At 39.0% G+C, this 17,530-nt stretch overlaps 1 protein-coding gene across 1 annotated transcript in view; it reads right to left on the reverse strand.

Moving 5' to 3' along the window:
- Nucleotides 1-17,530, reverse strand: part of BCAR3 (BCAR3 adaptor protein, NSP family member) — a 76,917-nt gene that overhangs the window by 42,491 nt on the left and 16,896 nt on the right. Inside the window, 1 exon segment of the mRNA XM_075710556.1 lies at nucleotides 12,539-12,866. Within this exon segment, the coding sequence (XP_075566671.1) occupies nucleotides 12,539-12,866 (328 nt within the window).

A 17,530-nucleotide genomic window follows, 5' to 3' on the forward strand; every position in this document is an offset into this window, starting at 1 on the left:
ACGACAAGACAACAGAAAATGTGGAGCTGCTCCTTTGCTTCCCTCTTCTTCCCCCAAAACAAAACCTGTTGCAACAATGAAGAGCTTGGTGTCATACTCATTGGAAGTGACTGTCTATAAGCAAGTACTGATACCTTTGAACACTGTGAGAACCAGCGTAACTTCTCAGAAAAAAGGGCTTAGCGTTCCATGTAGAGTCCTTCAAGATACAGCTAAAGCTGACTGAGATGAGAAAAAGGAATGGAATTCAGATGTTACTGAATGCTATTCTTGCACTTCCCAACACCTCTAAATGACAGCCAAATGTGTGGGAAGAATTTAAAAAAAATGCCTTTTGAAGTTGTCAACATCAGTAGTCATCAGCTAAAAGGAAGAAAAAATCCTTATAAGCAACTTGAAGCGTACTTCTGGTATGACAAACTAAATACTGCCATACTGCCAACTTCAAATCCTGCGCTGATTTGAAGATAATGAGCGAACAATATGAAAATCTGGTAAAGACTGAAATCCGGTAAATCCGGTAAACCAATACTGAAGTCTGAGTAACCTGTCACTCTTAAAAATGTTTGATAAAATTGTTATGTACTTATAATCAATGCGACAACTGAAAAGCCAAATCCTGGAGTTCAACCCCAACACAAATTATTTGGTTCAGTGGGTGCAGAAGAATAGCTAGAATCTCAACAACTCAGAAACAGTCAGGTTTTTTTGCAGACTCTGAGGTTTGTCCAATAGCTCTCTATAGAACTGCTTCAATAAAGAACCTTTAAGCAGATATCCCGTAATCTTTAGCTGTTGATTCTATGAAAACCTCCATCTTTCTGTTAACAATTGTGCATTACCTCCTCTCATCATTGTTGCTGTAAAGAATCCTGCAACACACAGACCTTGACAGACTAAGCCATTTTAAGCACCTGCTTTCTCCAGGCCTTTGGCATCCTCACAGACCTATCAACCACAATTATAAATTAGTTGCGATAACTTTAACAAAATTTAAGCGTAGACGCAACAGTATTATCAGAGGCGCCCAAATCCTCACCATCATTCAACTATCATACAGGTATTCTTACAGTGATGGAACTGCTGAACAGCCCTGAAGCAGCTTTGTGCTACTCCACACTTTTATAAATGTACTTGTGGGAAAAACATTAGTACACATTGCCAGTACTTGCTGTATGAAAGTATGTTTGTTTGTTTATTTTAATAAAATTAAAAAAAAAACCCCTTTGTTGGGGACATTTTCAAAAGCATCTCCTTTCTACTACGTTGAAAGAATGATCCCGAGAAGAACAATCTTCTCAGTAGTGCCAACACCAACAGTGGCAACGCCAAATCAGAGTGAAGACAATACAGGCTCAAAGGGAGCCTGAGAAACCAAAAATGTACCAAGCTGTTGCATGGCTGCTTACACAGACAGAACGACTATAAAGAGACCAGATGGGATCAAATGCCTCCTTCAATTTGTGTCTTTGAAATCTCTCCATCTGTGTAGATTTAAGAAATACACTGCTACTTAAGTATGAAGGTGCAAGTTTGAGCACGCTAGACATACTGCGTTTAAGTATATGTACTGCAGACTGATGTTATTTGTACTGTAAACTAGAGTAAAAGACCCAGTGATTTTATCCTCCAGCAGCTTCTGCTTCACACACACACTCCCACCACATTCCTAAGGCCATTCCACCCTTCCGTCTACAGCTGCACACCACCATGGACATGACTCATGCAACCACCAGTGGAAACAAGTGCAAACTGCTATGACTAACTGCATAATGACCTGCAGTTCACATAAGAACAGCAGGGACTCTTCGGTAATTAAAACTCAAGAGAAGATGCAATGTACTTCTCTCTGAATTAAATGAAATCTCAACTCATTCATAGTTGTTCAGAATGCCCCTGCAGAGATAATAGTACAGCCATTTACTTTTACCACTTCAATCTTCTGCATCTCCCCACTTGCTCCATTTTACCTATCACAGCAGAAAATCTACCCCGTTTTTCCCACCTTTTCTAAATCAATTTCTACTTCTGCACCACATACAGTACTGGTCTCTACAACCTGTTCAAAAGCTCAAACTAGGCACCCCCATTCTTTTTCCTTTATTTTGCTTAACATTTAGGAGTCCCAGAGCCAAAACTCTGTTCTTCAAAGCCCTTCTTAAATCTTCTGTTCCCAAGACTGTTAACAACGTTGTGAAAGTAGTGGCTGAGCAGCAAGACTACTGCTTATTCAAAACAGTCACTGTTTCTACAAACTTTTCTATATACGTGCTGTTGTCTGTTGACTTACACCTTCAGCTGGCAACTCTTTACAGTCAGTGCTTTAGTTGCTATAGTTATTCAGAATCTAGTTCCATACATTTTTAAGTGTTCAAAAATAATTTAACCTTGCAAAATGAATGTGCGCATTCCCAGAAGACTGACGGATGCTCAGTAGAATCACAGACTCCATCAACTCATCTGAAATAAATGTAAATCTAGGTACAGTTTATTCACAAAGCACAGTTGTCACTTGGCTGATGTGTCTTTCAGGAATGTGCACTTGGACTGAAGCACAGGAAAGTTAATCCCCTGCTTTAGTACTGAGTAAGATGATGGTGGGAGGAAGAACCATCCTCCCTGTCCGTTCCCTTAGCCCAATTTAAGACGCTCATTACGTCAAATGCCTCTCTACATTGCATATTGCAATGCATCTGTATGTTTCTGTGCTAAGTGAACTGGTTTCTGCAGTAGTAGCCGAAATTCTTTAAATACGGAAGTGTCAAATTATCTTATTACCAGAACAGACATGAAAAATCCACTGGCTCTACACTTTTTTTTCCAGCTACAGAACAGAAAGACTGAAAACACCTTTAAGAACAAAAAATTGTGAGGTGTAACAAAACAGTTCTAAGGTATTAAGAAGGATAACAAAGGTATGGAAAAAGAGGAGTTGTGAAGAACTGCCTGTCGCTTCTATAATACTTTCAGAGGCCAGCAGGTATCTTGCAACCCAACCAGTCATAAAAATACGTGTCAGACCGTAGCATAGGAGAAACTGCAATGCAGGATATCTTTTGCTAAAAAACGCTTCTTGTGGAAGGGGAAAAGTACAGTTACAAATGGTAGTTTCACCCAGAAGGTGACAGATTAACAGGTGCCTGGCAGCATACATATAGTTGGTAAAGCTTTTGATACAGAAACAGTCTATCATAATCTAGAAACATAAGGGCAGTTGTCCCAGTACAATATTGTCATGACGTCTTCTGATTTACTGTGTTTTTAAAAAGAAAGGCTCTAAAATGACCGCTGCCCCGATTAAGAAAAGAGTTTACTAGAATTTAGCACCTAAGCACAGGTGAGAAAAAAAGGTATTTTAAAATTGGAGTTGCCTTTTTGCTGTGTGCTTTCTACCCGTCTTCATTCAGGGACTGAAAAGAAAACAGTCACTTTCACATTTATCTGCAGGGTTGCTGGTTGCTAGCTGTAGGTACCAAGATACTGTTGTTATGCCCCGCAGTAGTCATGGAAAGTGAGTCTTTATGTAAAATATAAAAGGGGTGGAAAGGAAAATAAATGGCCTTGTGTGGACAGCAGGCAAGCTGAGGAAGCAATACAGTACTTGGTACAAGTGAACACGGCTCTCCAGAATCTTTGCAAAAGAGACCAGGAAACGGCAGAGCTAGGAGAAAAACTTTGGGTGTGATGGCAGGAGTAATTCAAGAAACTTTCCACTACATATCCTGTCCTCTGCCCAAAGAAGAAAAAGGCCGAAAAGAGAGAAGTTTTCAGAAAGTTTTTAAAAAAATAACATACACTCATTTTGGTTGGGCTTTGAGGAATTTGGGTCCAAGTTTATCCGGCAAGTCGTTCATTAACAATAAGGTCCTGATCCCACATTTCATTTCAAACAATGATACAACTGTGCCCATCCCATATGGTACTTCCTTCCTCTGCTCAAAAGTTGAAGGACTGTGATTTAATTCATCTCTGATACTGGAGAGATGGTCTCTCTTTTTGAGACATTTTGTCCTGTTCCTCTCATCTCCCTCCCCCAAGATCCCACACGGGCAGGCTTTTGGTAATTGCCGCCTGTAGCCAGGTTTCCAAAATCCCCGTAAAAAGCAAGAAGTGAAGCTTTGGTTCCGCAGGTCTGCATCAATCAAGCAAAGACAGCAGATGCGAGCATCAAATGGGAACAAAGGGGTGAAGTGTCGAGCAGAACTTCCCAACAGAAGAATCTGACCCCAACAATGGACAGAGGGGCTGGAAAGGAAAGGCAGACAAGCCAAAACAGAAATGACCCCCAAAAGTTAAAGGATAAAAGGATTTGATACTGAATGTATGCAGAGAACATTAGCTATTCTCTGCTTATACAACAGAGCATTCCTTCTACCACAAACATCTACCAGCTTTAGTGGGCAGCTCTGCTCCACTTCTGAGATAGCAAAGGTCACATTTGCAGCTGCATGTGAACAGGACAGAGCAAGAGAAAGAATGGGAAATTCTGGGACAAAAAGCATGAAGCTTTGGCAACATCTAAGGAATTCTTCCTTTTGAAAAACCATTCATGTGTGCATGGAAGAAGTCAATGGGATATTCAGTAGCACTAAATTCACCATACCTGTCTTACTCCTGTTAAAAAACAGAACCACAAACTCAGAGTCTATACTAAGAGGAAGTTTCAGGCGTTACACCAAAACCATAACTATTTTTACTTTAAAAAATTCTGTGTTTTCATTAAAATTTCCTCCCCACCTTACTCTAAAATTTAAAGGGAACCAAAGGTGGTGTGGTTCTTCCTGTTAATTTTGCAAGTAGTTTCACACCTGAAGAGCTACACTGCATTCTGTAAACCCAACAAACAGTATTACTTACTTTTCACCACACAGGAAACATGTAAAGCACTTATTTTACTTGACATATTAAATCTTAACTTGATAAAATTTTATTTTTAATTTTCAAAGTGCACCTAACCATACGCTCTAAGTGCATACAGAGTATTCATAGAAAAAAGTAACACATATTCAAACTAAAATTATCCAACAAACAACATTTTCAAAATCACTAGTTAGTACAAAATAAATGCCATCTAAATACCTGACCCACCACATTCTCAGAACCCAAAGCAAAACAGAACTTGCAGCATCTGGAGAAGTGAAACAGGCTGCAAATTCCGACAAGGAAGAAGCAAATCCCTGAATAGTGTGCTCCTCACCCAGTATAGCCATGCCAGCTCTTTTCCCTTATAAATCAACTGTCAAGTCAAGGACTTCAGGAAGTCTCGTCTATTGTGGCAATACCACTAAGAGGAAAGGAAAAGTTTCAGGAACCCAGAATCCAGCCATTAATGGCTTTATACCTCAAGACCAACACCCTGCTAACTTCCAAATGTACTGCCCTCCAAGGACAAGGGCCTGCAGAGGACAGCGAGCCTGCTTAACTTTAATAGTGTAACTTCTCCAGTATAATGTCAGTGGTACTAGTCAAGTTTAAAATTGAACATATTTTTATTTTTTTCCTGGACAGTTATGAGACAAGTGCGCAAGTTTCACCCAGCTAAACACGCAGAGCCTTGAAGATCAGAAATGCTGAAGAGTACAGAACATCCTAAATGACCAGATAAACTAATCTATTCTAGAATAACTCTCTGCTGCAGCAACAGAAAGTCCAATGCTAGATGATAGCGCTTTATCTGAAATAATGGGGAAGAAAGCTGACGTAGAAAAACAAGAGGAAAAAAAAGTCTGCCGACCAGCACTCAAACTAAGAGTCTGAAGTCTAGCTAAATATACACTTGGATACACCTACCATACTTTCAGAACTACAGAAACTAAGTGTATTCTTAGCGTCTGTATGTAGATACTTAGGGCTAATCTACAAAATACATTTTAGTTTACAGGTTATTTGCCACATTTTGATCTTTTGCAATGGGGTTCAGCGAGCATTTGAAGACGTCAGAGCTACCGGTTCGCCCATTTCCTCAGTGGAAGAATCAAGCTAACCACAACCTGCCCTCTCCACACCCACCAGATTCTATTTTTCTTTTTTTCCTAATTTTGCCTAAACCATGTTAAAAAAAAAAAAAAGTTGGATATGAACAGTTCATGTCTGAGATTCTGGTAGAGTAAAAAGAAGCTGTTATGCCTCACCTACCTACAAAAAGGAATAGTTTGTAGCCACAGCAATAAAAAGTGAAGTAGCGTTGTAGCTACAATCACATTCAGGACTTTCAGCATAGCCAAGAATTTACAGAGCTTGAAAACACATAATCAAGACAGGAGAAAAGATTAAAATTATAGCTCTGTAGTTACAACTCTATGCTTCTAAATATATAGACGGTTAAAAGTAAAGCTTTAAAAACAGGGAGGAAAAAAAAAAAATGTAATTCTGACCAGCTGGTAGGTCAGAACCTCTCACGAACAGTGATACAAGAAAGCATCCAGGGCATTATACATAATTCAGAGAAACATATAAAGTATTTTGATTCCAAGCCAGTTCCAACAGTACAGCCCTACTGTTTATCAGTGACTCTATTTTTGAAATATCAGTATTGACAGAGAATGGAATTGGAACAAAAAATCGCCTTTGCAAGTGTGAACAGATACTGGAAAGACAGCTAGTCAACAGGAATTAAACCAGCATATATTCACAAACATCCTGTATAACGGGAAACAGCCAGAGTAAATTAACGTCAACTTTGTCTGAAGGCTTTAATTAGCATGCAAACTTAGAGTGATCATTTCTGGCAGATGGTGTGCTTCAATACTTCCTAGGGAAAGGCTCAGCAGAGGGAAGATAGTGATTTAATGCAAATGTGTAACCGTACAGTTTCTCCTAAAATATCCAAAGCTCTACTCTTCAAATTGGAGTCCTATACTACACATACAGGGCAAGGACAAAATTAACTCATCTTTCTTCCCATCAAATGCTAAATTTCTCATACACATACTTTTATCTGTCAAGTATCTTTACTAAAAAGTCTGAGTTGGACACACATGAAACACTAAGGGCTTTAACCAGGCATGTTACTCTACAAACGGCATAAAAAATTAATAATCTTATTTGTAAGAAATTGCGTCTACCTTTGATTTTACTACTGTGCTAGATTATCCATCCTGAAATTTCTATTAAATTCTTTCAAAGCATCAGGAAGAGGAAAAAAAAAAACAATAATGCCAACTCGGTGCAAATTTGGATCCTATTTCTGGCCTCTTGACAGTTTACAATTTCACACCAGAGCTGTTATTAAACTGAATTTCACTTAATTTTGTTGCAAAGCCCGTTTGTTTCAACGGGAATACAGGCCGGGGTTTTCTTCCTATTACTTCGCAGGCAATAGAGGAATTACCAGTATTGAAAAAGGAGTACCTTTTTTCTTTCCTTCATCATGCTTTAAACTGATTGTGAAGATCACAGCTTTATTAGCCTGATTCGTTAAGAACACAATGCTGAAACTATCATACCATTTGCATTACTTCTCTCCCCACAAAACAACTTTGGAACTAATGACCTGTTTGACAGCGGGGTATCAAAAATGTATTTCTTTCTCACAATTTCAAAAAATAAGTGGCTAGAGGCAGCAGAGGGAATGACTTCCTCCATGACAACTTGCTAAGAGGAAGACTGCGGCACAAGGTTCAAAATTTGTTAGTTAGAGAATCCACATAAGAAGAAACGCTATGAATATCCTCACCATGGTAAAAGCCTTTGTTGACGTTTATTCCACACTAAGTACTGAAGAATACATGCAGCAGCACTCATGACTAGGGAATGGATTTTTGTGTATCTTGTAAAAGCACTAATTTCAACTCAAAACCCCAAGAGGAAGAAAAACATTCAGAATATGTCTTACGCTCCTCTTTCTTCTTCTTTCCCTGGTATGTGGACTGCCTTACCAAGAATAGATAGTATATATGCAGCCTTATTGAAATTCAAACAAAACATAAGCCTTGTATGAGAAACATGTCTTTTGGAATCAGACTGTTAGTTTTTATGAAACTGTTTGCTAGATTTTTTTTTTTTTTTTTTAATTAGGAAGTTTAGGAACACAGAATAATATAGCTGTCAGTTGCCAGACAATCCAAGAAGCAATTATTTGTTCTGCTATCTCTTGCAATTGCACTGCCTCATGAAACAGAGAGCACAGTATCAATACTGGATCTACCTTTGCTTTGGAATACTTGAAAAAGATTCTTTGCAAAAATCCTTGCTCCGTTCTGTCCTCTTAACAACCCTCAGAAATTCCTTGCATCTCTACAATGAGGAAACACTTAAGTATCTTCGTATCGGAGCCAGTACCAGACCCACAGAGACAACTACTACCTTAACGCAACACTACGTGGGTACTGTTGACATCCAGCTGAAATGGTGTAGAACGTCAAAATTGGTCTTTGACAGCTGCCTTCATCACAACAGTCAAACCTGCTGTGACAGTGCTAGTTCTGCATTGTTTTTAGGTCTTGTTTATCTGAGGGATATTTGGCTGCATTAATGAAAAAGCATGAAAATGCCACAAGTCTGTTAAACTGGAACGTCAGTCATGGAGAACCATAATCATCCAAGTGCACAGGGAGTTCCAGGTGGCACCATTTCTCCTGTTAATCCAATGTAAGCTCAAGTTTGTGCTTTTAGCAACATGAGGCCATGATTCATCATCTTTCTGATTTTTGCTCAAATGTAGGCACTTGACAAATCTTCCTAATAAGGCCTGCAGATTTGTGATGTGCTTGCTCACAGAAAAATTGAAGCGAGTTTGACATTTCCAATATTCATTTATTTGAAATGAAATATGCTTTGTAAGGTCTATAGAGAGTCTAAAATTATGTAAATAATTGAGCTAGCATTGCCTGTGAAAACTAAGAAAGTATTGGGGGTGGGGGGGAAGAACCACTGACCCTTCCCAAAACACTAGTATAGAGAAACAAGAATTATTCTACTTCCCTGGAAGAGATACTAGTCAAGATAGCTGCACATGACCAGGAGTATCAGCATAGTGAAATGAAGCATTTGATACAGCAAATACAGCCAGATACTCCTTGTCTCAGTAAGAAGAGCAAGAAAGATGTCTGGGCTGACCCCCTCCTTCATCCACGCAAGCGTGAAACTTTAATAATTTAAAAGAGCTTGGAAATTCTGGGTTTCCTGATGGCAGCCACAAGACGCAGGCCAAAAAAAGACTACAGATTCTAGCAACAGATATGCATTTGAACAATTTTTCTTTTAAATAAAGGTATCATAATATAAGGCAAAACTAATTAAACAAAGAAAACCACTGGACCAGGTGTCAAAGGGAAATTCCAATTGTGCTTTATTTAGGTTTAATTGTCAACATCAGATAATAAAGAATATTATACACAAGCACCATTACAGTTTTACAGGCTAAAATAAAAGAATTCTTATTTTAGCCAATAAAACTAACTTTCAAGAGCTCAGCTGCTTGTAACTTTGCCCGTTTAATTATTTCCAAGAGACTCTGAAACTCAGATATAGGTTTTCTCAAGAAAGAAAATGTTTTTTCCCCTTCAACTAACTTGCACAGGTGTACACTCCCAAACCAAACAGAAGAGAACACCACCTTACTGCATTTAAAGTTGACAAAGTAATTTCTCCAAGTTTTCAAAAATGACTATCAGGTTTGAAGAGCCTTCAACTCTTCTGTGTTTGGTTGCTTGGGGTTTTTTTTCCCCCCTGAAACTGCATGAATTAGTTACTGCAACATTAGAAGAGTGCTTTTGTATGGCAGAATTTTATTTTTCCATGTTAATCCAGAAGATCCTAGAAATTCCATAAAGACACACTATTTCTGGTCATATAGGTGTAAAATCCTGACAGAATATAATCCTTCAAATAAATTACTATACGTACACTTCATCTTGGCTGCAGAGTAATGCAATTAGGTAGCTGTAATACAAGACAGCAGAAAAGTTTCCGGAAATCAGAAGAGTTCCATTAGGGAATGACACGATTCATTATCTTTTTCCTATTCTCCTTGCTCTGGTTTGTTTTTTGTCCCATAAAGTTATGTATTGTGTATTTATATATTAAAGAGTATATTACTCATTTTGAATTACTGAAAAATTTATCATAGTTATGTTTTTTAAATTAGAGTTAATCAAACTTAAATTATGACATGCCTGAGTCACAGTTCAGTATAATTGGATCCATGCGCACATGAACACTGTAATCCTAATGACTATTAGTTCTGGTCTACTGACATCAAATACAGCACTTGCATTGAACAATGCGTCATGAAACGTTTGATCAAAATGTGCGTTCGCACTTTTATTTTTTGTAAACAGCATTATAGCCTTGAAAGTGATTTACTCCTGAATGAGAATATTCATGTAACATTATACTATTTCACAAGTTCCTACACTGAAATAAAAATATTACAAGGCTTTGTGGTAAAACTCTTGATAAGGTAAAACAGACTTCCCTACACTATTAGTCCCAACTAATTTCAACGTGAGTGTAAGCGTTAGAATATATACCTTAGCATATATGGCAGAATGCTTACCACAAGAAAATCAGACTTGTGCTCTCAGTTGCCTTTTAAGTATACTAAATAAGGTGCAGAGTCATCCCAAGAAGACTCAAGAAGTGATATATTTGCTGACTGTTAAGTTGATAGTGTCTTCTGCTCTAATACAACTGGGCTGTCCAGGTATAAAGAACCATTGTAAAAATTAAAGAAAGCTGAAGTTAAAAGTTGTTACCACAGCATTCCGTTTGTGTTAAGCAATTGGAAGATCAAACACAGGAACAACACTTGCTGCTATGACTCAAAAGACGTAAATTCTGTTAACAGACTGCACTAACAACACCCTGTGAATCTCTCATTATTTGAAAAGCATCATGTTTTAATTCTGAGCAGGCAGAACTTCTTGACATTTTCCTCTCAAGCATTCTTTTCTTACTCCTATTGCTTGCGCAAAAGTGTTCTTCACAGGACAAGGGAAGTTACTGGTTACGAGTAAAAATATATTTAATATGGAGGCTTTGGTCTCTCAAGAAAAGAAAACATCTCTTGCAAATCTTGTCTAAAAACTGCTCTTGAGAAGGAAGACATAAGATCAAACTTCAGTGTATCAGTGTAAAACTTCAGAACATGTATCCCGTATTCTTTTTATGGCAGCAGCACTGGCTGCTTGCGTTTTCTAAAAGTATGCAAATCAAAGAAGGAAATTATGTTAAAAAGCCAGTTCACGTAAGCAGGTACAGCTCAGAGATCAGTGCCAGAGGAATACTAAGCACACTGAGGCCCTTTCTTCTTTCCAAGTGAATGGGGTATAGAGAAGAAAGACTTATTTTCAAGTGAGAAGAAAGCTTGATCCTGTATGCCACAAGCACAAAGCATACAAAACCTACTCTACACACACAACCCCACATAATTAGAACTGTCCTTGCCTCACAAGATTTGAGAACAAGAAATCTTATAGTCATGGACACAGCAAAACTATAAATCCTAACTGAGAAGTTGTCATTTGGTTATCTTTTCTCAACCTTTAACTCTGTTACCCAAGGAACACTCTCTCATCTTTGTGCCTTGAACTGATCCACTGCGTTACATTGATTTTTTTTTCTTGTGTTAGCTGGAAAATTTTTCCCATTTTATAGACCTCAATATGAGAACAAAAAAGAGGACATTTACAAAACTAATTACTTTTTTGCAAGCAATGAAATATCAGCGATGATAATAGATCCCCAAAAGAAACGCTAGCTATGAAAGTATAATTCTTTCTCAAGAGCCATGGATGTTATAACCAGGAAGTCAGGCAAGAATAATAAAGAGGGATAATGTGCCATTGGGTCAGCATACGTTGGGTTCCACCGAGTCTTCAAGAAAAACAGCTCATGTGTAGCTCTAGGTTGGAGGCAGCTGGAACACCATTCTCTGCTTTTCCTCTGCACTCCATCCGTACAAGCATTGAATCCAAATCAAAACCAAGTTTGAACAGTTTGACTTCCTGGTTAAAACCGCTCTGTTAGAACAATGCAAAGGGTCATTTCAAAGTCAGTGACTTTTTAAAAAGTTTCCTCCATGGGAATAATACATGCAATGCTATAACTTTTAAACATTCAGAGGCAAGACCTAGTCCTTAAAAATTATTTTTAAAAACCCCACAGATGTCAAAAGAGACTAAAAATCCAAATCACTAGATCCCAAAGAAAAAGTGGTATAGAAGGACGTTTTAAACAGGCACGAGTATGTAACAGCTCATGTACTGACTGATCTTATTGCACAAGGAAAACTATTTTGAAGCCTCAGCTATTCAGTAAGTCAAAGAAAGAAGAAATTCTCAGAATTCCTGAAATCTATGCATCAGATTCACTCCTCCCCCTCCCCACCCCGCACATGCTTTACACTGTTTTTTGTTTGGCTTCTTCCATCAAGACCTAAATTGAGTACTGGGGTGGGGGGTGGGGATATCAACCTCTGTTAGAATGCAGAGCTACAATAAACAGCTGCACCTGTAACTGGACATTTAGAGGTCTAGAAAAATACACAGTAATTCCTATGCAACAAACATATGTGAATTAAGGTTTTACAAGGTACCTGTCATGGAGTTTGTTGCTCTTCCCATTTTGCAGAGGGTACTCTTCTATAACATCCTGTACAAAAGGCGGCGGCTGCCGGTGTGTTCTTGTGTATGACAACGTTCCCATGTGGCTAAACATATCACAAGACCTAATGGGAATCGTCCCCTTCTTCTTCCTGGGGAGAGTGCCATGGATAGAGATGTCTTGAAAGGAGTCCGAGCGATGCTCAGTTGGCGATGGTTTAGTGGTCAAAAGGTCCATGGAAGAAGCTAATGAGAACTGGTGGTTCACTGGGCCATTTCTTGGAAGACTTGAAAATTTTCCTGCAGCTATCATGTTTGGTTCTGGAAAAACAAAACCAAGATTGATCATAGCGCATCAATCAAAGTCCCCACTCTAATGGAAGTTAAATAGCATGACTAACAAAGGCATCTAGAACTGAACTTCTGCTTTGCTTTGAGGCAGTCAGATACCTCAAGATGTACCCGATATGGTAATCCAGTCACGTTGCTCCCAACTGCACGTCAAGCACACGTGTATATATTAACTTTTATACATGTGAAAAGTCACAACAAAACCCAACCGATCTGGACACCCATGCAAGAGCAGGCCCTGAGCAATTCTCCATTTTTATCCACAAAGCTCCTCTTTCTTGCTCCTTCTTATCCTCTGAAGACTCACACATAACTTAGAATCATTATCACAAAGTGAAGTTTTAAGAACATTTTGACAAAAAATAAAGGACGCTCTACAGCTTGGTTTGGAAGAGTACGTTTCTAAACCCAGTAGTTGGCACACTGTGAGAAAAAACTGTTTCTGAAGAGTCTTGCTCAAGTAATAAATCTAGCAGAGAACTGGTCACATATTTCTAACAGGCTGTAAACTGAAGGGCTCTACCCAAGAGATAAGGGCAGGAGCAGATTACTGAAATTCTCTTCTTCAGCATGCACAGCCCGCTGGCTCAAATCGTTGTTGACATTAGGGATTTGCATAGCTGCCAGTCTCTTGTACAATCCATTCCAGCCTGCCGTACAGTACAGGTTTTTCTGTTATTGTGGGCATAAAACTTTGTGAGACAAACACTTCAGGCACACTAACAGATTGCCGTTCTGTTCCTCAAAAAATGCTGCTTTGTGCTCACTTTACAGTGTTACACTACGGAAGACAGGCTGCCTTATCCTATCCGGTTATGTTAGCCTGCAAAAGCCACTCTACGGAACATACAGAGACCTAAAGGTCAACCAGTCCTACACTATTTAACCTAGGTGGTAGTCAACCAGGTGCCTCCTATAAAAACTGGAAAAGCCACAGAGGCAGCAGCGATCAATAGGAAATCAGAAGGCAGAAGAACTTTTGGAAATAACAGTTACGGACAGGGAGAATCTGTTCTGACCTTGGTCAAGTTTCATGCGGAAAAACAAGAGTAGCACCCAGAAGGCCCAGCAGCCTGGAAATCAGCTGCTTACAGCCGCACAAGAATTCCCTGGTTTTGGGGAATGCACAGACATTGCAAAGGAAACGGAGCTAGCTCCGTAGTCCTCCTGCTCCTTTCTCCAGCCTCAGCATCACAGGTACTATCAAAGTGCTGCTGCACTGAAGCTACTGTTACTTCTACTCAGAGATTATCATAACGGGCTTAGTTTTACAGTAGCACTAAAGCTGATCTCAAATTTATAAAAGAATTCTGCTACTTCCAGTCAGCTGCATTGCAGAGATTCACAAGCTGGATGAAGGTTTCAAGGCTTCAACAACAAATGCCTTCCCACTTCTCCCTTACTGAAGGTCCTGCAATAAATACTCGTTAATTACAGATGATAAATAATATTTAATTTTTTTTTTTTAAATCTTCAATTTTCCAAGGCTCTGTCTGAGCACAGCTACTATGTACTACAGTAGAAAAGCCTCTGGAAATAGCATCTCTGCCCAGGGAGAATCTGTTTGACTTTGGTCAGGTTTCTTGTTGAAAAGAGTAGAAAAGAGTTGAGAAGTTCCTAAGAACTGACATTTTTAGTTACACAGATCCAAATATTCAAAATCCGAAAGAAACCAAACCACAGTCTCACAAAAAAGATCTTCCATAAATTATCGTATGGGCCCTTGATGTGCAACACTAAATCACCTCCCCATTTATCGTGTGGTTTGAGGACACAGGTTTTGCTGGCTAGTATTAAAAATATCACATAATTAGTTTCAAAATAGTAATTAAAAAGAAAGGTGCTGTAAAGTCAGTTTTGCATTACAATTGTTCTAAGTAAAACAACCGGTCCAGAGATAGGAAGCTCTGAAATGCAAACGCTTACCACAAAGCTACAACCTCCTATAGCTAAAGCCAAACTGACAGAGCTTGTTTTCAGTAAATTCAGCTTTATTACTAGAGAGGAATGATAAAAATTACCTCAAACAGTAGGGAGGGGGGAAAAGCTTCTTAGAATTCAGACATTCATTTGAAAACTGAACTTTGTGTTTACTGTAGTAAGGCAACAAACACCAAGAGCCTGAAAAACTGGAGGCTAGCTTGCTCATATTGCACAAACATGTTGTTATTCTCCTTTTTGGGGCTGCTGAGATTCTGTACTTAATAGTCATAGTTTCTTATTGGTTTATTAAAAACACCTCCAAATCTCTGCATTCTGACTCTTTAAGGGCAGGTTATCCAGTCAGAGAGATTTTCCTTAGGCTTTCCTGCAAGACTACCACTATGCTGAAATGGAACGCATGACATTTCATGCAAATGGGTATCAAAACCAAGCAGGTACAAATATAGCCAACGAAAGCTTCGGTGTAGTAGTTGATACCAGACGAGTCGACGATAGGCTTACAATGACAGTAAACCGTCAACCACTTCATGTTTGAGAATCCATAAAGCAAGCTGAGAATTCCCTCTCCTAACCAAATCACAGGATAATTATTATAGCAATCCAGCAGGTTTCCAATCGTTTAGGTTGGAAAAGATCCAACAGCATGAGAATTTTCAACAAATAAACAACGATCCTCTGAAGTACAGCATTTTCCATATAACCTCCCCTCCTAAGAAGCCCTTCTTAAGGAAGAAAACCAAACCCCCTCAGTTACGTCTTAATCATTGCACCTTTTAAGTCACTCTCAGTAACGTCCCACGATTTACAACTTCGATACCTAATCTGCAAATTCACACCTGAGTTTTGTTTTGAGGAATCAAGAGTTCCAAAGTTAGTAAGAAATACCTATATTCAAGAACTTGCAAGACACTTAGCCACAATTATGCATGTACAGAAGCTTTGGTAATATTTCAAGCAATCCTCCCTCCAAAACCCCTCAAAAAAAAAAACCCCAAAACCAAAAACACAAACCACCCACCAACAAACTCAAAAACCCCAAAACAACAGGTCTGCTAACTTCTACCCATAAATTCATCTGCTTGCCTATCTGCTGGTGTACTATGCATCCTTCATAAATGTAAACCAAGAACTACAACAATTCGCTCAGTAGTAAAAGTCCTGCCAAACTATCCATACCTTTTTCTTGTATTGAATGTAAACACTGCAAGGAGGGAGCCTCTTCAGCTGAAGACTCTGGAATGTCTCAAATACTTTAGCATATGATTCAAAGACTTTGCTACAGATAGAAACCCTGAAAATTTTACTCCCTAAGAGATAGTGTGCTTTGAACATCTGCCATCGTGCAATCAACAATGGAAATAGTAGGAGTAATAGCAGAACGATAGCCCAAAAGGAATTGAAATTTAATTGTACACGTTCCCATTTGCCAAAATGCAGCATCTAACAAAACAGAGCACTTCGGAAGTCATACAAGTTTCCTCTAACTAGATGCAAACAAGACTGACTCATGCCAATATAATGTTAAAAATGCCAGGTGAATTTGTATTTATGTAGAGAGCGGCATTTCTCTTCCTTCAGTCTGTAATTTGGGAAAGTATACAGGAATGGAATTGGCAGGAGTCGGATTGTAAATTCAGAGAATTGGAGGGCATGAAGGGCTTCCAGGTAACTTCTGACATATCCTGGTTTTTTGTTATGAATGAGGTTGAGGGAATACAAACGAAGAAGTCTTTAAAATCAACATGGCATTTAGGAAAACAGTATGAGATCGGACACAGAATAAAATACGTGTCTGGTGGGCAAGACCAAACACGCACCAAGCTCTAATCTGATGGGTTGTGCATCTCTTCACATCATTGCTCAAAACAGAAGAGAACTGTATGAACAATGAAACAAATAATCGTCACTTCCCCAAAACAACATAGAAAATATCCTTCTCCTTCTGCCCTCTCGGCTTTGGGATACAAATACAAACTTTCTGATGTTCACACAGTCTGAAGAAGTGTTCTGATGGTTCACTCAACCTGATACAGGTACAAGAGTGTCCCTTCCATACCACAACATAACACAGCTAGTGCCAATGGCTGCAACCTTCGTCGTTTCAATACATTGCAGGAGGGGAGGTCAGGGAAAGGGAAGTCTCCGGTTTGGCCTCAGAGATTCATGAATAGTGTAACAGTCCAAGGCTGTATATGCTCAAGCTAATGGAAACCTCATAAAAGGAAACAGAAAAGCAATTTCAGAGTTCCGAATCAGACTCTCAAGCTACCTCAGAGTTATATCTAAACCAGTTTTGGACATTAGAAGATTCACATTTCTCTCCAAGTCTTATTGACCTGCAGCCCGGATGATTCTCCCTGCTAGATCAAACTCTCTGAAGCCTACACCTCATGTTATCACCAATGGTACAATACTTTACTCAAAAGTCTTACCATGTCTTTATCATTATATATGCTATGCAGCTAAGAGGCCTTGAACACAGTTCAATGCATCCAGCTGAAGAACAACTGCCTTACGTTCTCAGGTCTTTACAAGATGGAGTCAACTTTTGTGAAAACCCCGGCTTACTTTTGACACAGCAAATCTCCTCATAACCTCCTCCCACTCACCTGCCCGCCCTTCCTCAAAACCAGTAACAATAAATTATGACGAGTGGGAGACATATTACTCCCTTCTCCCTGCTAAGTTAC

Source organism: Pelecanus crispus, chromosome 5 (genome assembly GCF_030463565.1).
Source record: "Pelecanus crispus isolate bPelCri1 chromosome 5, bPelCri1.pri, whole genome shotgun sequence".
In the NCBI taxonomy this organism is placed as follows: Eukaryota; Metazoa; Chordata; class Aves; order Pelecaniformes; family Pelecanidae; genus Pelecanus; species Pelecanus crispus.